Source organism: Echeneis naucrates, chromosome 1 (genome assembly GCF_900963305.1).
Source record: "Echeneis naucrates chromosome 1, fEcheNa1.1, whole genome shotgun sequence".
Classification (NCBI taxonomy): domain Eukaryota; kingdom Metazoa; phylum Chordata; class Actinopteri; order Carangiformes; family Echeneidae; genus Echeneis; species Echeneis naucrates.
The window spans coordinates 14554904-14575505 of NC_042511.1; the positions used below are offsets into that span (position 1 = coordinate 14554904).

Sequence of the window (20602 nt, forward strand, 5' to 3'; positions counted from 1 at the left end):
TCATTTCACTTAGCTGTTGAAGGGTAAAATGGAGGTGCGTGTGTGTCGGGTGAAAGGTGATGGTAACGACACCGGGCTTACTGAAGGATTTTAAGGATTCGGCAAGAGGCCAAAAAAAAAAAAAAAAAAAAGAGTGAGAAGTTGATATATTAGTCATACTGACTTAGCTCTTAGTGTCCTCCATTATTTCTTCAGCCTGTTTATAGCTTCATGACAAATCTCACAGTAAATTTACAAGTTAAGTTGATTTCCAAAGAGATTGTAGCTTCTCAAGGAGGATGCTGCTCCAGCAAAGTCTATTCATTTCTTTTGTGTGTACACATACAATGAATTCACCTATGTTCAATGAAGAAAAGACATTAATTTGTAAGTAAGAAATGTGGAAATCTTTTTTCATCCAAACTTTTCCATTTCTTTTTCTATAAGAGTAGGATGAAGACAGAAGTTTCTGCTATACTATGCTATCCTCTTGTTAAGACCTTTTTTTTTTCTTTTTTTTTTTGACTTGATCAGTCCAAACCAGCTATGTTTAACAAACTTCCCTAGTTTCAGACATTAGTTGGCTGCTCATATGAATTTGTAAAGTCAGATACAGTACAGTATTCTAGTCCAGTATTATGCAGTGGATAAAATACAAGAAAGGATCAAATTCATGTGACTTTCTTTTGAATAAACAGCAATGTCACAATTAGGATGGTCTATTGTGGCATTTGCCAGAGACAACAGCACTGATTTTACAAATGGCTCCAAAAGTAATTGCGGATGGCCACTTTAGTTTCTGCTGCTGGTTCCTGTTGTAATCTGTTGGCAAGTACAACCATACAACATAAAAAATATTCATTTGAATATTTAAAATAATACAGTAGAACAATAGAAGATGTTAAAGTGATACAATGTTATTCTAACTTGATTTCAGTCACGTCAGTTCTTAATAATAGCGTGTATTTCATACACACTTCGGACACTAGTTTCATGCACTTTTGTCCAAGAGGTGGCGATGCCCTCCCATTCAGAGTTACTTTGATACTAAAGACACTAGGGCTGTGATGGAGCCTTTGAAACTCTCAAAAAGATGGTTTTCCAAACTGTAACCAAGAGGTTTTGTTTGTTTTTTTTTTTAAAGAAATTTAATTCGTTTTTAAATGTCACAAACATCAGAATGACCTCCCCGAGAACTGCAGGAAGAGAACAGTGAGGTCAATCACAAAATGAATCTGCGGTGCAGGACACAGAAAAAGTGAAGGAACCCCTCTGTGTTTAATGGGAGAGTACAATTTCAGAGTAGCATTTTTTAAAGAATGGCTTTATAGTACAGATCATGGTGAGTTATTCTTTATGCAGACAGAGTGGTTAAATCAAACCTGAAAATATTTTTTCAGTTATAGCCAACATCGAATGAAGAGAGTGTTTCTGCGATCACCATTTCTAACCAAATTTTCATCATTAATTTACATGACTTAGTTTGGTCAAATTTCCATCTGCAATACTGATCATGTAAATTTTAAAAACTCCATATTACTCCATATTACCACAGGAACCACAAGTTCGCACAAAGACCCTGCTGTTGAAAGTCATTCTCTCTCGTCTTTAAATATTGATTTCTGTGGCAATATTTTGCCCTTGTGCTGACCATTACAGGCTAAGGAATTTTTTTTTTTACATTAAGCCGACCTAACATTTAGCATACTGGTATTTTAAATCTGAAAAAAATGAAATCTTATAAAGATACAATGTTTATCATATACTTCAGAATATCCATTTTTGCCATTCTAAGGAAACTGAGAATTGTGAGTATCACACTGGCCATATGAATTCCTTTATGCAAAACAACATCCATTAAGTGCAATCTGTGCATGCACTTTGATCTTCGCTGATGATGAAGATGTAATGTTTTTTCCACCTGATCCTAGAGTTGTTCCTCATGGTGCCTGCCTGAAAAAAAAAAAAAGAAAGACATGTTTAATAGGGTGCGCCAACTCACACTTGTTAGACTTTGGGGGCTAAAGAATATTTTCTCACTGTATGATCACAATGTACTAATTCAAGCAGTTTCTGTATTAAATATTTATCACTGTTTTGAAATTCCATTCCATGACTGAAATGGAAGTGAAATTGATTTTTAACTGTACTGTCAAATTAGTTTGAATGAAGTGTTTGAGTTTCACACAGTATATTTTAATGAGAAAAACATGTTAAAATAACAAATATAATAATTTTTAACTATTAAAAAAACCCAAAAGGAATCTGAAGCTGAGTTGAGCTGGCCTCTGTACAGATATTATAGTAGTCTTTTTCCCATGGTATGTAATTATAGTCTTGGACAATATAACATAAACATTGCCACTGAGTTTACTTAAAATCGTGTTTCTCTTTCTCTTGAGTGAGTATGTTTTATTGCCAAAGCTAAACATTGGGTTATTCGCCAGTACCCTATTTCTAAATCTAGTTCTATCAAGTACTTTACCATGTCACTGTGAAAAATGTTTAGGGCTTGCCAAAAAGATCTGTTCCTTGTGGGAAGAATAGCTTTCTAAGTACTCTGATCAGCAGTAGTTTGCCTCGCCTCTTTTGTCAGTTAATGACTTATTACTCATAAGCTTCCTGAAAATCAAGTAGGAGGTGCCACCTTTTTTTAAGTGTATTCCTACCAGACAGCCTGTAAGTCAATAACTGAGAACAAAATAGCTTAGAAGAAGAAGGTGGTGTCTCAGATTGTCCAATCCCTTTGCTTCAAATGAAGTTGTAAAGCAATTAAAGCAATCATATAAGCAAACACAAAAGGAAAAAAACAAAGAAAGGATAGAAGTACTTACTTAATTAGTTTCTTGCCAAGTACTTTTTTGACCCACGGGGCATTTGGGTTCAGGCAAATCTGCTGCCCATCCTTTTTCAGAGTGGCACTGCAAAACCAAAGGCATGTCAGAGAAATAAAGAGAGGGCATGTAATAAAATGTTTTAAAACAAATTAACAGTAAAATTGGTGAACTTTGGTCCTGGGTCTTACATAATCTCAATGCCTTTGCAATGGGAGCTGGCAAGGTTCACCACCACCTTTTCTATGTGACGTCCAATGGGCTTAGACTCCATGCTGATGCATTGACACCGCAGAATCACACCTTGATCCCTCAGACTGATTCCTATGTAATAGTCGTAAAGGAAATCCATATTTGGATGCATAGATGAATGCTTCTGATGCTTTTTGACAGAAAGCAATGCATGTTTGGATGCTTGCAACTAAGGAAATTAATAACAATTTCATTCAAAATGAATCCAGCAACTAACATCTTCTTCTGTTTTAAAAGTGATTGACAGTGTAGACTCACCCTCAGGAATGGTCAGCAAAACCAGGAGTGCCAAAGTTGTGATAAAAGACATATCTTCTCTGCAGCTGAAGTACGGTCTCATTGTTAGGACTAGACTCAATCAGTAGATGCAAAGACAGCAGAGCTTAGCTCGTCCCTTTGCACTGTGATGCAAGACTGCCCTGTGAGCCTTTTTTGGTCTTCTCTGTTTCCTCCCATACTTATTCCACAGAATTTCCTTTTTTTCTATTTGTACATCAGACCATTAATTGATTTTGCAGTAAAAATCTCTTGTATTCCCACATGCGAGAACTCTCAATTCTAATAAGGTTAACAATCCAAAAGTGACCAGAATCTGTCTTTCACTTTTCCTTCCTTTTCTTTTTTCTCCTTTTTTTAAAACAATAAGTATTAGATTTTAAAAATATTTTCCATCTTTTGAGACCTTCATATTTCAATGGACGAATACATTTCTTTAAAAATTGTGTTACTAATATTTATGTCACATGGAGGCCAAACAGCATGATTACTGGAATTAAGAGTGAGATGTGTCAGACAAACTTAAAAAGTCTATAAATGTTTTCTTGTTTCTTCTTACATTTCTGTGTAATTTTTCACCAGATATCTGTTTAAAATAAATAAAATAAATCAATCTCCTTGCTTATGGGTGTATTTAAACATCCTCTTTTGAAGAATTTAACTTCTCTTATCCTTCAAAGCAACATAGAGATAGGAAAGCACAATTTTTTTCACTTGCAAACAATGTAAACAATGGACCAAAAAACAAACAGCAGCTAAAAAAAACAAAAAACAAGACAGTCTCTTAAAAAACGTATTGTTAATTTTAGTGTAAACATGTACTGTTTCAACGTTTACAGAATTAGCAAAGCTTAAAGTCTTTAAAGGCATAATCAAGCCAACATGCCTTGGCATGACGCTTCATGTCACCCAGACACTTTTACTCATGAGGAACAGGAACTCATGCAGGTGACTGCCATTAGACTTACCTAAATTCATGGATGTGTGACAGGCGAAAGAGGATTGAGCTTAAACCCCAAGCCCTCGGTTTCACAACTATTTGTAAATCCAATATCTTCCTGGAATTTCCAGTAAACCTCAGAGGCTGTTTTCAAACGGATCATCACATCGTTCAAGTGATAGTAATTGACCGCTTTTGTATATGAATTGCAATGAAAAGGGTTTCCGCTAAAGCCCCAAAGCATTCCACGAGGATTCAGCTTACATTTTAAACACAAATAAAACACCATCAAGGGAAAGGAGATTGGATGATGACACATTCATGATTCATTCTTGATTTTCCCAGCACCTTTTTGTCGTTGACCAAGTCTTTTGTGTGTAGTATCAGCTTGAATAGCACATGTGATCATTTGGTTGTTAACTGGGCTTTATGATAAGGAAGCTGTAGTTATTCCTATCAGCCAACGTGCCATTGAGGACAGAGCCACTGCCACATTTTTTTACTGTACTATATTGTACTCTGCTCTGTGATGCATTGCAGCACCCTGCAGCTTCATGTATTGCTAACCTCAGGTATGTCGGTCCTGAAGAGGGTGAAATGAAAGCCGAAAATTTGAAATGGCTGAGTTGTTTTACCACTAGGACAAATTCTAGTCTAGTCTGTTTTCTCTGATTGTCTACATATGCATGTGAGGCAAAATGTTGGCCTGTTGGTGAGGGAAGGTTTCCATCGCAGCATAATTCAGTATGTATTTGTCATTATTTGAGTAGAATGATATAACTGTGACCCGCTGATGACACTCACTGAGGTCAGAATGGCACCCATGGTTGAATGGATTTTCCTATCAAGTGACTGTAAACACTCGCTCTCTCCTTTTCTCTCGTTTTTTCTTTAGGGTCATCAGGGCGCCGTAGCCAATCCCAGCCAACGTTCCGGATGGAGGGCGGCGTACAACCTGGACAGGCTGCCAGTCTATCGCAAGGCAGCTGCATATATTTCTCAAGCAAAAACATGAGTATCACCGTGGAAAATTCTTCAACTGTGATAATAGTGCAAGATCAACAGATCAACAGCTTAACGTGTACTTACAAGCTTGCTGTCGTTCACAGTTAAAGTTTTAGCTGAGGTCAAAGGGAAGTTCTGACATATCCAAAAATTAAGAAAGATTTCATGCCACATCCTCTGTGACACCATGAAGTTTCAAGGTTTGTTCCCCCTTTTCTCTCTCCCTGTGTGTGTGTGCACGTGCGCGCGTGTGTGTGTGCCTGGACGTGTCAAAATCAAATCAAATTTATTAACATAGCACCAAATTATAACAAAGTTACAATGAGGCACGTTACAGGTCTAGACAAACTCTTTATGAAGTGTAAGTATGTGACACTGATCCTGAAAGAATCATAGAATGATGCATGTCTCTTTCCATGCATGAATAAGACACCTGTCTCTCCACATGATTTTATAAAATCATCTGCTATTAGTACTCTCCCATTACACCGTCGGGTAAATCCGGGGAAAAACCAACTAGTCATGTCATGTCTCCAAATGTATACAGGTCACATGCTGCCTTTCTCTAAAAAAATGCCTAATGTTCATAACATTCATGTACTCATGAACAAATTTTTACTTTCCAGTATAAGTAATCACATCCTTAATTTAACTAGTGGTGAGACCAGAGGGAAATGTTTACTTCTAGGGGGATATGATCATTGTCATATGATTTCAGTTCCTGTTCAATAAAGAAAGTAGAATTAAAAGAAATGTTTTGCCCTACTGACAGAAATTTTTGCCCTCACCAAAAAGTTCAATCAGTATTTATTGTTTAAGTGACCCAACAAATGAGTCTTCAACCACAAAGTGCCCCTTGTTGCCAGAGGTTGCTTCATACAGCCACCTCAATGTGAATTTAGTGACGTCAGGCCTCCTGGGCAAATACTTGTTTAGGCTTGTTGAGGTTGTGTCAGTTTTAAGTTTCAAAGACATTTTTCTGAAGTTGCTTTATTTGTGTCAAACGCATGAGCTAGCAGCTGATGACTGTCATTGCTTTGCAATGATGTGGTTTTAATCTATGATGCATGAATGTTTAAAATGAGTGTGTGACGCTTTTTAACACAAAGCTATTATTTAAATTGCCAAGTTGTAAGCGCTCCAGCTTGTTCCCCTTCTCTTACAATGAAAAGTAAGGAAAGGAAAATAAATGAAAAAAAAAAAAGAAAGTTCTTTTGTGCATGTTGCTGCACATTTGGCAGTCTTCTGTTTACATTCTGATATTCACTTTGATGAGTTTCACCAATTATGTAGTACTGTCACTACTGAACTTTAACAGCATGAAATGTCGTATTGTATGCGGAGCAGTGTTTTGAAGTTCTTTATGCTCTTGGTTAAATCGTATTTATAATACCACAAAGTTCGCAAATTAGATCGTGCAAAACCACAGATTTTGAACCCTAACCCTAACCCTGAATCATCTATAAATTGATCAATCTCCAGTTTCTCCAGCGCCATGTGAGCAATGCAGAGTCAACAGCAACAACACAATGTTAAAAAATTTCCTAAGCATTCCTGTTACATCAGTTGGCCTGTTACAGGTTTTTAGTCACTGAGTTTTTCAGAGCGTAAGTCTGCATGTCTGTTATCTTCTTTGATAAATCACATGTGTCTTGACTTCTTGCAGTGTAAATTCCCAGTCAAGTGCCAACAATCCAAAGTGGCGCAATCTTAAGCAGTATGGGGAAATGACTCACTTCCAGGAGTCGCCTATAAAAGGAGCTTTCCCTCAGCGCAAGATTCAAACGGTGCAGCAAGGAAGCAGCTGAGCAAAGAGAAGCAAAAGTTGTGGAGAGCGAGAGAGCTGAAAGAGAAAAATAGAATATAGCAGAGTACGAAGCGTCTCTTTTTGCTGTCCTTTTACAGAGTGCTTCGGTCTTTGTCAGCGGGTCTCCACAACATTTTTATCTTTTTGTACTATAGTTGTTGACAAATTCGCAAAGGTCAAAATGAACAGCAGCAGAGCCATGGTCATTGCCGTGTTGGTGCTCCTGGCCCACCTGGAGGTCAGTGAAGGTAAGATTATTTTCTTGTTGTCGCTGCTTTTTTCTGTGTTTTTTTTTTTTTTTATTGTTGCATGTAGGAGTGCCACCAAACACTGTTGCACTGTGTGACAATATGTAACTCCTGCCTCCCAACAGGGATGAGTCTCAGAAGTCTGGGAGTTGAGCTGCACTGCCGCTGCATCCAAACAGAGAGCAAGCCCATCGGTCGCCACATTGAGAGGGTGGAACTGATTCCTCCCAATTCTCATTGCGAGGAAACTGAGATCATGTAAGAGCTAATTCCCGAGCCTCCATCTTATTTAGACCATGCTGATTTTGTCACTTTGAGATTGCATAAATGTCAGTTAGCTTGGGGTGAGGTTTGCGTGAAAGTCTACTTGTTCTGATTGCATCTCTGCATCCTGTTTGTTGTTGCAGTGCCACTCTGAAAAAGACAGGCCAAGAGGTCTGCTTAAACCCCGATGCTTCCTGGGTGAAGAGAGTGATCCAGAAAATCCTGTCCAGGTAAGTGCAGCTCAGTCATACAGTAGGCGGACACGCAGACACACACAATGAAAATGTCGCTCCCTCTCAGAAAGCATAATAATGGCATGTTTCTCTGTTTCTTTTCTCTGCAGCAGAAGACGCTGAGCAGATGTCGACTGATCTTCTTTCATGCGCTTGAGCCATTAATGAACAAATGAAGAATATCCAAATGTATTTGTTTCATCAGATGATAAATCGTCAGCCTCATTTCATATTGATAAGAGGCGAACTGCTTTTAACTGTTGAAATGGACAACAGTGTTTGCCCACAGTTTGTTTGTATCAAACATGTGCTTTTTCAACAATTCTATTCTTATTTATATGTTACTTATATATCGTAGCCATTTCCTTAATGCAAGACTGTCCCTAACTAATGTTTTTATTGTATTTATTTATGTATGCTTATATTTATTATTCATTTGTGTAGTTTCACCACACTATATACAATAAAATAGCCTCTTTAAATTGAGAATGCAGTTATTTTATTTTGTTTGTCCTCTATGAGTAAAATATTTATCCCATATTGCTTTTAGGAAGATTTTTGATATCAGTACTGAGAATTTCAGTTTGTGCATCTATTGAATGCTATTACTTTAAAGCGATTCCTTACCTTTAGGCATTATATTTTAGAATTAATACATTAATGTAGAAACTTACAGCATTAAAAATACTAGGTTAACAATACAATCCAAAGAAAAATCTCTTTTCTCAGGCTTTACCACGCCTATCCTGTACAACTGTAAAGTCTTGTTTATGCTGGGTTGGGCACAGGTATGTCTTACTGTGCCTAGCACAGAAATAATGATAATGATAATAATGAAAATGATTTATGAGTTTCTTTATTTACCCGAAGAAGTCCTTGAAGTTTGTTCAAAGTCGGCAGTGAAATTTCCTCTTGGCACTTCCTTACCGGATTGTTGCATCTCTTCAGTCAGTATCAGAGTTCTAAATCAAACTACGCTGCTTGTGATGACTTATTGACACAATCCCACCCCAGATAATTGTATAGTCAGTTTATTCTGACATGAATAAATAAACTTCTGCTGTAAATGAAATGAGTTGGTTTATCTTCAAAATTTAAGTTCCCCTTCTGCCTCAATATAGTAAGTTAAGTGGACCTAGATATAAGGATATGAAAAGACAGTGAAAGCCACAAAAAACAATCATAATCTCACGACTCTGTTGTAGATAACCTCAGATTTCATCACTAAGATATGAGACAAACGTGACATCTTGCATATTACAATGTATTTATTATTTTCATTTGTGCTTCAAGTTCAGGCAGAAATATACCGTTCAAAACGTAAACGAATGTAGTTAGAAATACAAATGGTCACAGTTTCAGAAACCTCGTTTCACGTGATCATGAAAGGAGAACCAATTTTACTTTGCTGTGCTTAACAAATCTTTTCACAAAATATCGTCGGTGGAGCTTAAAAAAAAAAAAAAACACGCCCACAAAAAAACAAAAAAAAAAAAAAACCTGACCACTAATACAACTCCTTAGACTTTCCAGAATAATCAGATTTTCAATAAGCAGTTTCAGGTCTTTCAGTGAAGAGTGTGCATGTTAAATGTCATTTTGGAATAAACAATGTTTTCCCCCCCACAAAGTATAGATCGCTTATTATGATAATTATTGTTGTTGTTGTTGTTGTTGTTGTTGTTGTGGCCTGTGAGAGGATGCAGGAAAAGGGGCGGGGCTGTGTCCACAGCCGGGGGTAGGTGCGGTAGTGCGGCGTCTCGGGCGTGCAGAGACACAACAGTCGGTGCGGGACGGACACGCAACTCAACATGCACGCAAAATGCTGCGTCCGCGAGCTGTGACAAACTCCTGCATCTGAAGAACACCGAGAACGAGCAAGCGGCATCGCCGGAAGCCCTGCTCCTACCCCCGACCCGCACCCCCGCACCCCCCACCCCACCTTCGCCCGGACGGAGAGAGCCGCGCAGGCAGCGTCTTGCCGCAGAAGCCACCCCAGCTGAGCGCAGCAGCTGTGCACGAATCCGGCCGATCGGCTCGCAGCTCCAGGACACAACCGGGCGGCAGATACCGTTTGTGAGCGCACTTCATCCGTTTCTCCGCACCCGCTTTCCCCCCCCCCCTCCCCTCCCCTCCCTCCCTCCCTCCCGTTTCCCCCTCTTTGGCGACTCCTTCAGGATGGCGTTAACGATCTGCACGAGATTTACGGACGAATATCAGCTGTTCGAGGAGCTGGGCAAGTAAGGCAGCGTGTTTATTTGCTTGTTTGTTTATGTTAGCCCTCCGGCATCATCCCTGTATGAAATGTCAGCCCGTTATGTAACAGGCCACCTTGGTTTAAGGACGCGGATTCTGGGCTCTTGTGTGGCTGTGCGTGTTTTTTTTATTGTGTGTGTGTGTGTGTGTGTGTGTGTGTGTTCGCGCGCTGCTGCGAAACACATGATGCGGGGTGGGTGAGTGCGGTTGTGCGGGCGACCGTGCGGGGCCTGTGCGGTGACATCCTGTCTGTTTTAATCCCCACATTTGATGTCCTGCTTACGTTGGCTGATTACGAAAGAAGATGTCGAGTGGAGCGTGTCGTCATCCCGGTCCTCCATCCTGAGCAGCCCGACGTTTGGCGGGACACGGGAGGGCTAGGAGCTCCCGGCTTGTAAATTGAAACGAGGGGATGAAATTCAACGGGGGTTGTGTGTCATGGTGAGATTTGGCGAACCTCCCTCGCATACCAACCCCCCCACCCACCCCCTCTCCTATCTCATCCCATCCGATCCCTCTCCCCCCTCAGGGTGACAGAAATACACACTCTGTAATGCGACAGCATGTAGTCGGCGATGACACATTCCCCCCGCCGCGCACCGAGCTGCGGTCAATTATCAGACACCGGCAGGGGATTCCTCAGACCGGGGGGTAGACAATAAGATGTGGACCCACCTGCCCGTGTGCGCCCGATCAGTGAGCCCCGGCCGGAAAGAGTGGGAATGGGTGTCTGTATGTGTTACAGGTTATTTACGTCGTCACGCAGTTTGCCCAGCAGCGCTCTGTGGTCAGTGAGTCTCACTCCCAGCTTTCACTGCCAGTTTCCCCGAGTCTCCCACTCACTGGAGGAATTTATCTGCCGCCCCCATACGCCATCTGTCATTCATACTGCAGCCATGCTGCCTTTAAAGTGCCTTTCACCTCACCTGATCCCCCGTTATTCTGTGCAGCTCAATCCCCCCCCACACACACACAGACATGCAGCAGACTGACTGCAGGCAACCAGTGGAATACAAAATCCCACATAGTTTTTGACCAATATAAAATAAATATATAAAATATACTGATGTTAAGATTTGTGATCAGCATGATTTCCAAATCATGATATCCATCCACCCATCCTTCTTCTACCGCTTTTCTGTTTCCGGGTCGTGGGGTTGCTGGAGCCAATCCCAGCTCACTCCTGGCGAGGGTGGTGTACATCCTGGGCAGGTCGGGAGAATGATATTTTGTCTCAACTTAGTTTGTGACCTCAAGCAAACCAATAAATCCCTTCTCTGCTCCCCTGGGCAATGACGTTTTTATCTTTGTGTATTTATTTGTGTATTAAGTCATTTTTATTTTTAATTAAGTCAATTAATTATGTAATTATATATTCAGATGTTCTGAGCTGGTCATGTACAGTGTAAGCCCTCTAATTTTGGAACCATATTTGACCTGACTTGAAAAAAAAAAAAAAAAGAAAACAGATGGTGTGGCTGATAATGCTGCACCTTGTGACTCACATGCCTTCACTTTGAAAAAGCAAAAGCACAGGTTACCTGCTGTTATTAGTTGTAGAAGCTTATTTAAGAAACAGTTTACATTTTCATTTTTTCATTTTACTGTGCCACCGTTCCCACTATGCCTGCTAGCCAGGTGAACATGTTATGTTACAATCTTTTTTTTTTTTTTTCATATTTTATATGAATTATATAATATTTCATATAAAATATAATATTTCATATAACACTTTATTGATATGGGCGCTTTTTCAAGGTTCCCAAGGTCCCCTTACAGGGCAGATAGAAAGCAAAGCAATATAAAAGGGAATAAGTTAATCATGTACAGTTAAAAACAACGAAACAGGGAAAATAATTAAAGTATATTCGCTTTACCAAATCCCCTATAAATTTGAGCTAAGCTTTAGTGACAAGCTGCTCACTCCAGGGGATATTAGCTAACATGATCATGGTACATATTACTATATATGTAGCAAGAGATTGTGATTGCGGCAGTACAAAGCTTCAGTTGTTTTTCAAATGAAACACCCCTCTGTTACATCAGGCCAGAGTTGTCACACACACTGTTAGAGTGGTAAAGTAAGCGAACTAACAGGGTTCATATGAGGCGATAAGCATTATCAGCTTTATAGTCTGCATCTGAGTGCTTCTTTCTGATTGCAATATCTCTGATGGATGTTTGTGACTGGAGAGGATTCTTCCAGGGAGGTATTGGGGGTTGAATAGTAAAGTATTCTGCATGGCTGCAGAGCTGATAGGAGCTGAGACAGACAGCTCTATGGTTGCATTTAGAGATGAGAGATGCAGCACTCTGCTCATCTCCTCCCCTCAAATATAGCTGACCCAGTTTTTTTGATCTTCATACATGTGCCTGAAACTCCAAAACACAGCTGAGACAATAGTGGGCTGGTGGGCACTTTTGCTTATTGTCGGTGATCTCCGGTAGTGATTATGACAATGTGTGTGCTGTAGGTGTGGTGTGTGAGTGGGTTTATGTGCTGCATTGCTGCTGCATCTGCTCCTCCTCGATATTTTTATGTGAAAATGCAGCTGTAAAAGAGCAAATGTGAGCTCGTCTACATTTGTAATTAGTCACATTTGAAGTGTGTTTCACAAAGAATGCTTATTTGTGAAGCTCAGTTGTATTATTTGTAAATCGGGAAACCCTGTTGTCTGAAGTAGCTTTAAATAAGTTACCATGGAAACATCTCCCTGCAGACGAGCAGTCCAAAACTGCACAAAATGTCAGATACATGATAATTTAGCAGAAGCCCCCATTACTGACAAAGTAAAAAGCTGAAACAGGAGGAAGCTAAAAGAAGCCCTGCTTTGAAACACCTGTCTATATATCTGTTCTGCTAAGAAGAGATGATAACAGATTGTTGTTTTGCCCTGTTTGAATGCATTAAAAACCTTCTCCCTCTTTGTGTGTATTTTCCAGGGGCGCATTCTCTGTGGTCAGGAGGTGCGTGAAGATCTCCTCCGGACAGGAGTATGCTGCCAAAATCATCAACACCAAGAAGCTTTCTGCCAGAGGTAGAGATCACAAACGCACTTGTAAACTTCTACATAAACAGGCAATTAGAGAAAGACACATTAAGCATGAGCACAACGACCCCCCCCCCCAAACACCACCACCAAAGTGTCACTGAGTTATGTGTGGATGAGCTGGAAACATCACTGCCCCTGTGACAAGCTTTAGGGCAGGCTTTGAAAAGAAGTGTACATTTGTCTGTGTGTGTCACCAGTGAACGTGGGCGTTAGGCAGAGGCTCATCTGGATTTTGGTTAGTTACGTTTTCTGTGTTTACAAAAAAAAAAAAAAGCTTACTGCCGGCTTATATATTTTGTTCCGTGCAGTAGTGTGTCCTTTTTTGTGTTGTTCATATCTGTCTTTCGATTCCTATGAAATGTTTGTCACATGTAACCTTGTATGTCAAGTGTGTGTGTGTGTGTGTGTGTGTGTGCATGTGCTGCGTATTGATTCAGAGCTCTGACTGGTCTTGTCGTCCCAGGGGCAGATTTCTTGCAAAGTCGACCCAGTTCTTTCACATCCGTCACTGTAATTGTAGCCACTGGCCTGGTTGCTTCAGGCTGTCCCAAGCCTGAAGTGCGTTTGTGTGTGTGGATCCCACCACACACACTCACACACACACACACACACACACACACACACACACACGTCTGTGCATGTGCAATACACTAATCACTCGGGAACCACCAAAGCATATTTTTGATAACTAACCAATGGTGTGCTGCAGCTTTTGCATGTCCTCTATCTCTTTAGCCAATAGCGCGCTTTGTCTGTGACAACCAAAGACTGCTTTTGTACCACACAGGCAGTTGGACATGTGCAAATGTGGAATGAGTTTTTTAATAGAAATGTAGGAATCTATAGGAAATTTGCACACAGGTCGTTCCATTGCCTATAGTGTGATTGTGATGATGCAAATGTAGATGCACTGGCCAGCGTCCCTCCTCCATGGCGTGTTCTCTGCTCTTATTCATCTTTATTTTCATACTTTTAACAGTTGTTTATAATACAGTGTTGTATTTCTAAGTGGGTCCTCCTGCCCACTAACACCTCACTTTTCCTTCCTCCATCAATTTCCTGTCTTTCTCTACTTCCTGAATGCTGAGTGTCTTTTTCCGGCTGCTTTTCTGTCTTTTCCCTCACCGATCCTTTGCTCTTTCCCTCCCTTCTGCCTCCGCTGCCCATGCTGACCCTCCCGCTGCAGTGTCAGTAATAGACACCTCAGCAGACAGATCAGTGTCTCACCATTTGCATGCTGGGATAGATTTTCCAAAAATACCGTGAAGGGTTATCTCAACACGTATGCATGTGAATCTGTGGATTCAGACACTTACTACACCCTGTATCTCTTTTCAGTGTGTGCGTATCAAAGTTTACATACCGAGCATGCTGGTGTGTCAGATGTGGTCTTACCCTCTTTCAGCGATAAGCTCTAGAATTGCAACTGTGATTCCTTTCTCTCTGGCAGGATCATGACCTTCCCCCAACCCCACTGCACCACAGTGCGTGTGTGTGTGTGTTTCTTCGCCTATAGTGTGAGAGTTTATGTAAACGGAAGAGGTTGAAGGTTGGATTTGTGGCTGGAATCCTAGCAGATCAAGGCAGTGTGTGTCTGTTTGGCATTTGTATTTATGCATACACGCATGTATCTCGCCTACAGGACCAGCAACAGTCCTGCAATCTGCAATCCTGATTATGCAGCATTTCATTAAGAGTAGCAGATGATCCAGTGAATGAGCGGAAACAATGAAGAGAGATCGAAAGAGAGAGTAAGAAATGGATGGGAAGCAGAGGAAGAGGGACAGTTAATCAGAGGGAGGGAGAGAATGAAAGTCAACACTGTGTGTGTGTGTGGGGGGGTTGTGCATCCCTCTTAGCACTTGAATATTTGTCCTCTCCCTTCATGCGTGCTTCATTGTCCTGTCACTATAACTCTGCGTGCTATCTTTTGTCACTTTGTATTTGCTTGCGATGTGCTGTGTCTGTGCAAATCTGTCTGTAATCCCTCATCTGTTTGCGTGCGCGTGTTTGTGCCTTTGTCCTAGTTTGCGTGTTTGTGCACTAGCCTCAATGCAGGCTGTGTGACCCTTTCAGCTTGTCTTAACAGTAAGGTAGATTTACACAACGAAAATGCAGAAGGAAGATGTTTTGAAGAAGGCCCCCTCACCTCACTGCACAAATATTGAATTGCGCTGTGACAGAGACTGTCACAAGAAGGGAGGAATCAAAGCAGAGATTTATTCATAGTCACTGTAATTCTAGCACTGGTGATGCTTTCCATCATACTACTCTCACTTTTTATTCTTCATTTGCTGAAGGTGAACCATGTTCGTGACGTCAGCACGAGTTTTGCAGAGACTGCATCATCAGTGTCCCTGGTTGGATGTCAGTCCTGTCCACTTATACCTAGAGGAGCCTCCCTCAGAGTGGTTTCTGCAGTAATTGGGGTGTGCCATTGTTATTTTCGTAACGTGGAGGTGTCATGGTAACAGAGATGGTAGCTGTTGCCTAGTGCAGGCGAGTCTGCCTCGCGGACATTTAAAAATATCTAGACATATATTTGTATACATGTTTGACTTTCCCATATCGTTCCCTTTCCGCAGCTTTCCCTGATTATGCAAGAGGAAGACTTGTCTTTCCTCTTTTTTGCGTCGTTTTGCTTCACTTAGAAGTGAAAAGGAGGCGGCAGAGCGAGGGATGTGATTGTGGAAGGGAGACAGAGAGATGGGAGGGTAGGGGAGGAAGGAGGGATCAGTGGGAAGAAGGGGAATCACGTGACTTGCTGGGTACTTGAGGGCTAAAAATAAATGTTGGCCATTCTCTCACTCTGGGGCTCGCTATCTCTTGCTCCCTCTCACAAAAACACAGAGTAGTGAAAATGTATCTGTGAATTGAGCTGGGTTTTTTGGTTTCAGTCGAGGCTCACTTGTCTGGCAAACCAGATGCACGTCGGGAATAAATTACATGAGAGCGAACCTTTAACCTTCATGGCGTTATACAAAGATAAAACACCTTCTTCGAAAAATGCAATGCAGGAAAGAGACAGCTGAAACGATGAGTTGCTGGAAGCCAGTCCACTCTTCTCCTTTTCCAATCAGCCAGCAAGAGGAAAAAAAAAAAAAAAAATCAGCGTGAATGTAAACGTCCCGCTCATATCAGCTCAAATTTAGTAAGACACACTGTCTGCTATTGATAAAAACCTCCTAAATCTTCTGAAATTTTCTCCAACGGTTCCAGCAACATCTAATATCAATAGCTCCGTCCTCACGGTTATACAGAGTTTGCTCAGTGAGACAGCTGCAACATCTCCATGACAACTAAGCCAATGACTGATACTACTGATAAAGACCATTAGATGACATGGCTGAACTGTCTTTCTTCTTCTTTTTGGAACTGACACAGATGCCACAGATTAAACTTGAAGCTTAATGAAACCTGACTGATACCTCGAACACATCTACTCTCCTGCAGCTTAAGATGGTATCAGATTCGCAGACTGACAACTGTGCATTTTCTTTTCTTTACATACCCCAGTCTTCTATTATTCATGAAATACCCGGAAAACAATGTGATCTAATCTGTTTAATTGTTGGGATTTTGAGATTCTATATGATTCTGATTTTTGGGGCTGTGATTTGATTAGAAATCGATTTGCGATTCAAAACAATTTGATTAATAATGATTTCTGCTTCAATCTATAGGTGTGCAAAGGACCCTCATGATCTACTCCAGTCTGCTTTGCAAGACAGAATGACAAATGGAGAAATTAAAATGTCTTTTTTACATCTATTAAGTCTGAAACATTTATCCATGCTTAGATTGAATTGTTGCATAAAAGCAATATCACATATTGCTTAAATTACCAAAAAAAATAGTGCAGTTAAACATTGGTTCCTCATTTTGCATATCTCGCACACTGTGAAGCTCATGTCAAGCTCGGTCTTTCCGGAAATTTGGTTAATCGGGCACTAGAAAATCTGCAATCACGAAAAAAAAACTAAATTCATCAGAAACACGGAATAACAGAACTGACCGTCATTTCACATAAACTTTTTTTTTTTTTTTTCCCCAGATAAAACGGAACGTATCTGTTCTAAGGGGGATCACTAGTAATGCATGCCCCCTACCCATGAATGAATAAATAAATAAATGAATGGATGAATGAATAAATAAATGAATAAATAAATAAATAATTGTGGTGACTTGAGCGTAGTGGGTGCGGTTCAATTCCCAGTGGGGGCACCTCAACATGTCTAAGTTATTTGGTTAATTGGTGATGAGTAGTGGACCTGGCTACAGCAAGGAACAAGGACCCCCCAGCTCCTAGACCGGACCAGATCAGACCAGACCAGACCAGAGACCGGACCCCTGCAGTGACTAGAACGAGACCAGACCAGACTAGACCAGAGACGGGACCTCCCCAGAGACTAGACCAGACCAGAGACCAGATCCCTGCAGAGAGTAGAGACTAGACCAGAGACTGGACCCCTCAACAGAGACCAGACTTCTATCTTTTTTTCGAAATAAAAAGAAACGTATCTGTCAGGGAAATTCTCTCAAGGGGTCACTAATAATTCACGTTCCCCATCAGTGAAGCGGCTGTCTTAACACAGAGGTTTACTATCATGTTCTTTGAAGGAGATGTCGGTAATTGGTGGAAATCCAAAGAGCACGGGGATAGAAGACATTAAAAAGTTTACAGTGGATTTGATTTCCACCGAAGTTGTGGAACATATGTTTCATTGTTTAATTGTTATGTTTTTGCTTAAATGTGTGGAAGCATTACAGTTTACTATTTCAGTTATATAGAAATTGTCTATATTTCATTACTTAAAACACTGTCTCAGGGTTACATTAGTGTAAAATGCTAAAAACAGAGTTCTCAAAAATTAAAAACCCAAAAAAAAAAACCCCCCAAAAAAAAACAACCCAAATATGGGAAAAAATAAAAAGAAATTTTGGAAAAAATAAAACAGATTTTATAGGGCTCTAGGTAAAAACCAAAATGAGTCCAAACCTTTGCCTTCAACGAGGACGGCTTTCCTCTTTGTTTTGGTGCTTACTGTGCATATGTATGTTCCAGAACCTGAAGAAAGAAACTGAAGATGTTAAACTGAGTGAAAGAAAACACTCATAGACACAGGCCACAGATAACAGTGCAGTCAAACTGACAAATTAGAAATAGATTTCTAAGCTTTTTGTTGAAAAGCTACATGGACAAATGTCTTTAAAAAATTGTGGGCTGTGTTTTCCGGCAGGGTTAGGGTGAATTGTATCAGGAATAAATAGCTTATGAAAGAGAAATCTAAATATATGTACAGCTTTTTCACTTGCTGTCGCAAGCCCGCAAAAACATTTAGAAATTCTAAAACATCACCGGTTATATGAGATTTGACTGTCAGTTCTACTTCAGAACTTGTTTCGGATGCAGAGGCGGAAGAGGGAGATGCCGTTTGTCCTGACTAAAGTAGCTGCAGTCTAAGGAGGTAATGCAGTGTAGGAGCAACATCCTACTCTTATTACAGGCTTTCTTTCTCCACCTTGACGTGAAGCTGGGTGGAAATATCTCTGGTGTCTTGTTGGATGGCATTGCAGGTAAATGGAAGAACAATTAGATGAAGACAAGGTGGAGTCTTCCTGTAAATATTGCGAGCAACAGTGTGAAGCCATATCGTTGGATAGGTCGTTTTAACGGAGCATCGTGGGCCATTTGTCTGCTGTCTTCTGAAAGCTTTGCAGATTGCTATGCTCGGATTGGGCTTTACACGTTAGTCTAATGCGTGTGTGTCTGTATTACACCGGATAAGATAAAGGCATTACCATATGTTATGAGACTCCCAGCAATGCTCCCGGGGAAACTTTATCTCTGACACCAGCCACCTTTTGTTTCTCCTAAGAGGAGATACCAAAGGAGTCTCATAATTCTTCCTCTGTTGGGAACCAGCAGAGGGTGACGGTGTCTCTGTGTCCTGGATGGTTTCATTAGACCCCGGGCTTCCATCGGGGGTAAGATGGAAATGTATCAAGGAGGGCTATTTAGCCGCCACAGAGGATATTGTAGTCAACCAACTACATGTTTTTAATTAAAACTGAATTAAATTTAGGCAGAGCAATCGCAGAACCCTGTTTATATTGAGCTAATTTGTGTGGATTAGGTTTAAAAAGTCAACCAAGGTTTAATCTCATTGTTGAATGAATTATTGATCGTTTAAACACATTCACCAATTTATACAACCATAGGTTACTTTTGAAATGCCAATTTAGTTTGACCTGAAGTGAGGGCACACAGGTATTAAAGCGTATAGAACTAAAAAGAAGCTGCAATGAAGCAAAGACATTATTTATTAATATGAAGATTCATTTCAACTCACTTCCAAAAATATTTTGGCATTAGACTCCAGAAATGAAAGAAAGAAAGAGAAGAAAGAAGTGAAACATAACTAGACATAACTTTTTTTTCCTGCAGTAACAAATATCTTCCTCGTCACATTAATTGCAACTGAATCTTCAAGAGTTGGGTCATATAGTTCACAGTTCTAGTTAGTTTTTTATTCATTTAAGAATACATGCCAAAGCCAATTGCACAAACCTAACAATGTATTTTTCCCCATAATTGAACCGTGGAGTTCAAATATTTGGAAATATGACTATTTGGAACCAACAACACATTTAATGACCTTATTTTTATGTGAGAGAGATTTTTGCGTTTCAATGAAATGAATCTAACTGGCAAGATGATGTGAATCTGAATTATGGCAGAGGACAGAAATCTGATGATATCAGTTAAATGGCTAAGCTGAATAAAGCCAGAAAGCAGGTATAGGAAGTGTGTGTGTGTGTGTGTGTGTCTGTGTTAGACGGCCTGTCTCCTTCAGGTGTTCTACCTCTCTTTTCCATACCTGTCTTTGGCTTCTCTGTTTTAGCTTTCTATGTTTGCCAGTGTTTTCTGTCTGTCCCCAAATTTGACAATGTAAGACTTACAGGATGTCAAACAACAACAGCAACAACAACAACTAAACAACAACAACAAAATTGCACGTGTGCGCGCACACACACACACACACACACACACACACACAGCACTACACTCTGCTGCAGTGCGGTTGCAGATGTGACATCAGGAACAGAAAGAGGAAAAAGGAGCAGGAAGAACATAGAAAGATAAAGAGAAGTGGGCCACTTTTGAAATGTTGGAATTTGCCTCATGATTGCAGAGATTTGCTGCATTTGGACAGGTTTTGAGCAACTTTTCAAAACATCTCTCGGGGCCGCAAGCAAACAGGTCTCTGGAGCAGAATCATTTCTTATTTTTTTCGAAATGACAAAATATTTTTGAATTCAAAGTGCTATCTGGCTGGAAAAGTACAAATGGGAGTGTGCTGCAATTCAAAGATAATTAAAAACAAACAATAAAATCCACAGAATGATTTAGATCTGAAGCTTCTTTATTTCATGAAACCGTTACTTCCCACG

At 40.4% G+C, this 20602-nt stretch overlaps 3 protein-coding genes across 12 annotated transcripts in view; 2 read left to right on the forward strand and 1 right to left on the reverse strand.

Moving 5' to 3' along the window:
- Window positions 1–1718: 1718 nt before the first annotated feature.
- LOC115047002 (interleukin-8-like) lies at window positions 1719–3709 on the reverse strand. The gene is made up of 4 exons (XM_029507655.1): window positions 3324–3709; window positions 3005–3137; window positions 2814–2900; window positions 1719–1932 (listed from the first exon to the last, which is right to left on the reverse strand). Exons 1-4 carry the CDS (start codon window positions 3403–3405, stop codon window positions 1920–1922), a joined length of 315 nt encoding a protein of 104 aa, XP_029363515.1. The 5' UTR covers window positions 3406–3709; the 3' UTR covers window positions 1719–1919.
- A 3255-nt stretch (window positions 3710–6964) lies between these two features.
- Window positions 6965–8845, forward strand: cxcl8a (chemokine (C-X-C motif) ligand 8a). The gene is made up of 4 exons (XM_029507784.1): window positions 6965–7341; window positions 7467–7599; window positions 7749–7835; window positions 7949–8845. Exons 1-4 carry the CDS (start codon window positions 7275–7277, stop codon window positions 7959–7961), a joined length of 300 nt encoding a protein of 99 aa, XP_029363644.1. The 5' UTR covers window positions 6965–7274; the 3' UTR covers window positions 7962–8845.
- A 741-nt stretch (window positions 8846–9586) lies between these two features.
- The window catches only part of camk2d2 (calcium/calmodulin-dependent protein kinase (CaM kinase) II delta 2), a 28817-nt gene continuing 17801 nt past the window's right edge, over window positions 9587–20602 (forward strand). For all 10 annotated transcript variants that reach the window (XM_029506792.1, XM_029506708.1, XM_029506878.1 and 7 more), the window contains exons 1-2: window positions 9587–10078; window positions 13038–13132. In XM_029506792.1, coding sequence (XP_029362652.1) covers window positions 10017–10078; window positions 13038–13132 — 157 coding nt within the window. In that variant the 5' untranslated portion in view covers window positions 9587–10016. The remainder of the gene's footprint in view (window positions 10079–13037; window positions 13133–20602) is intronic.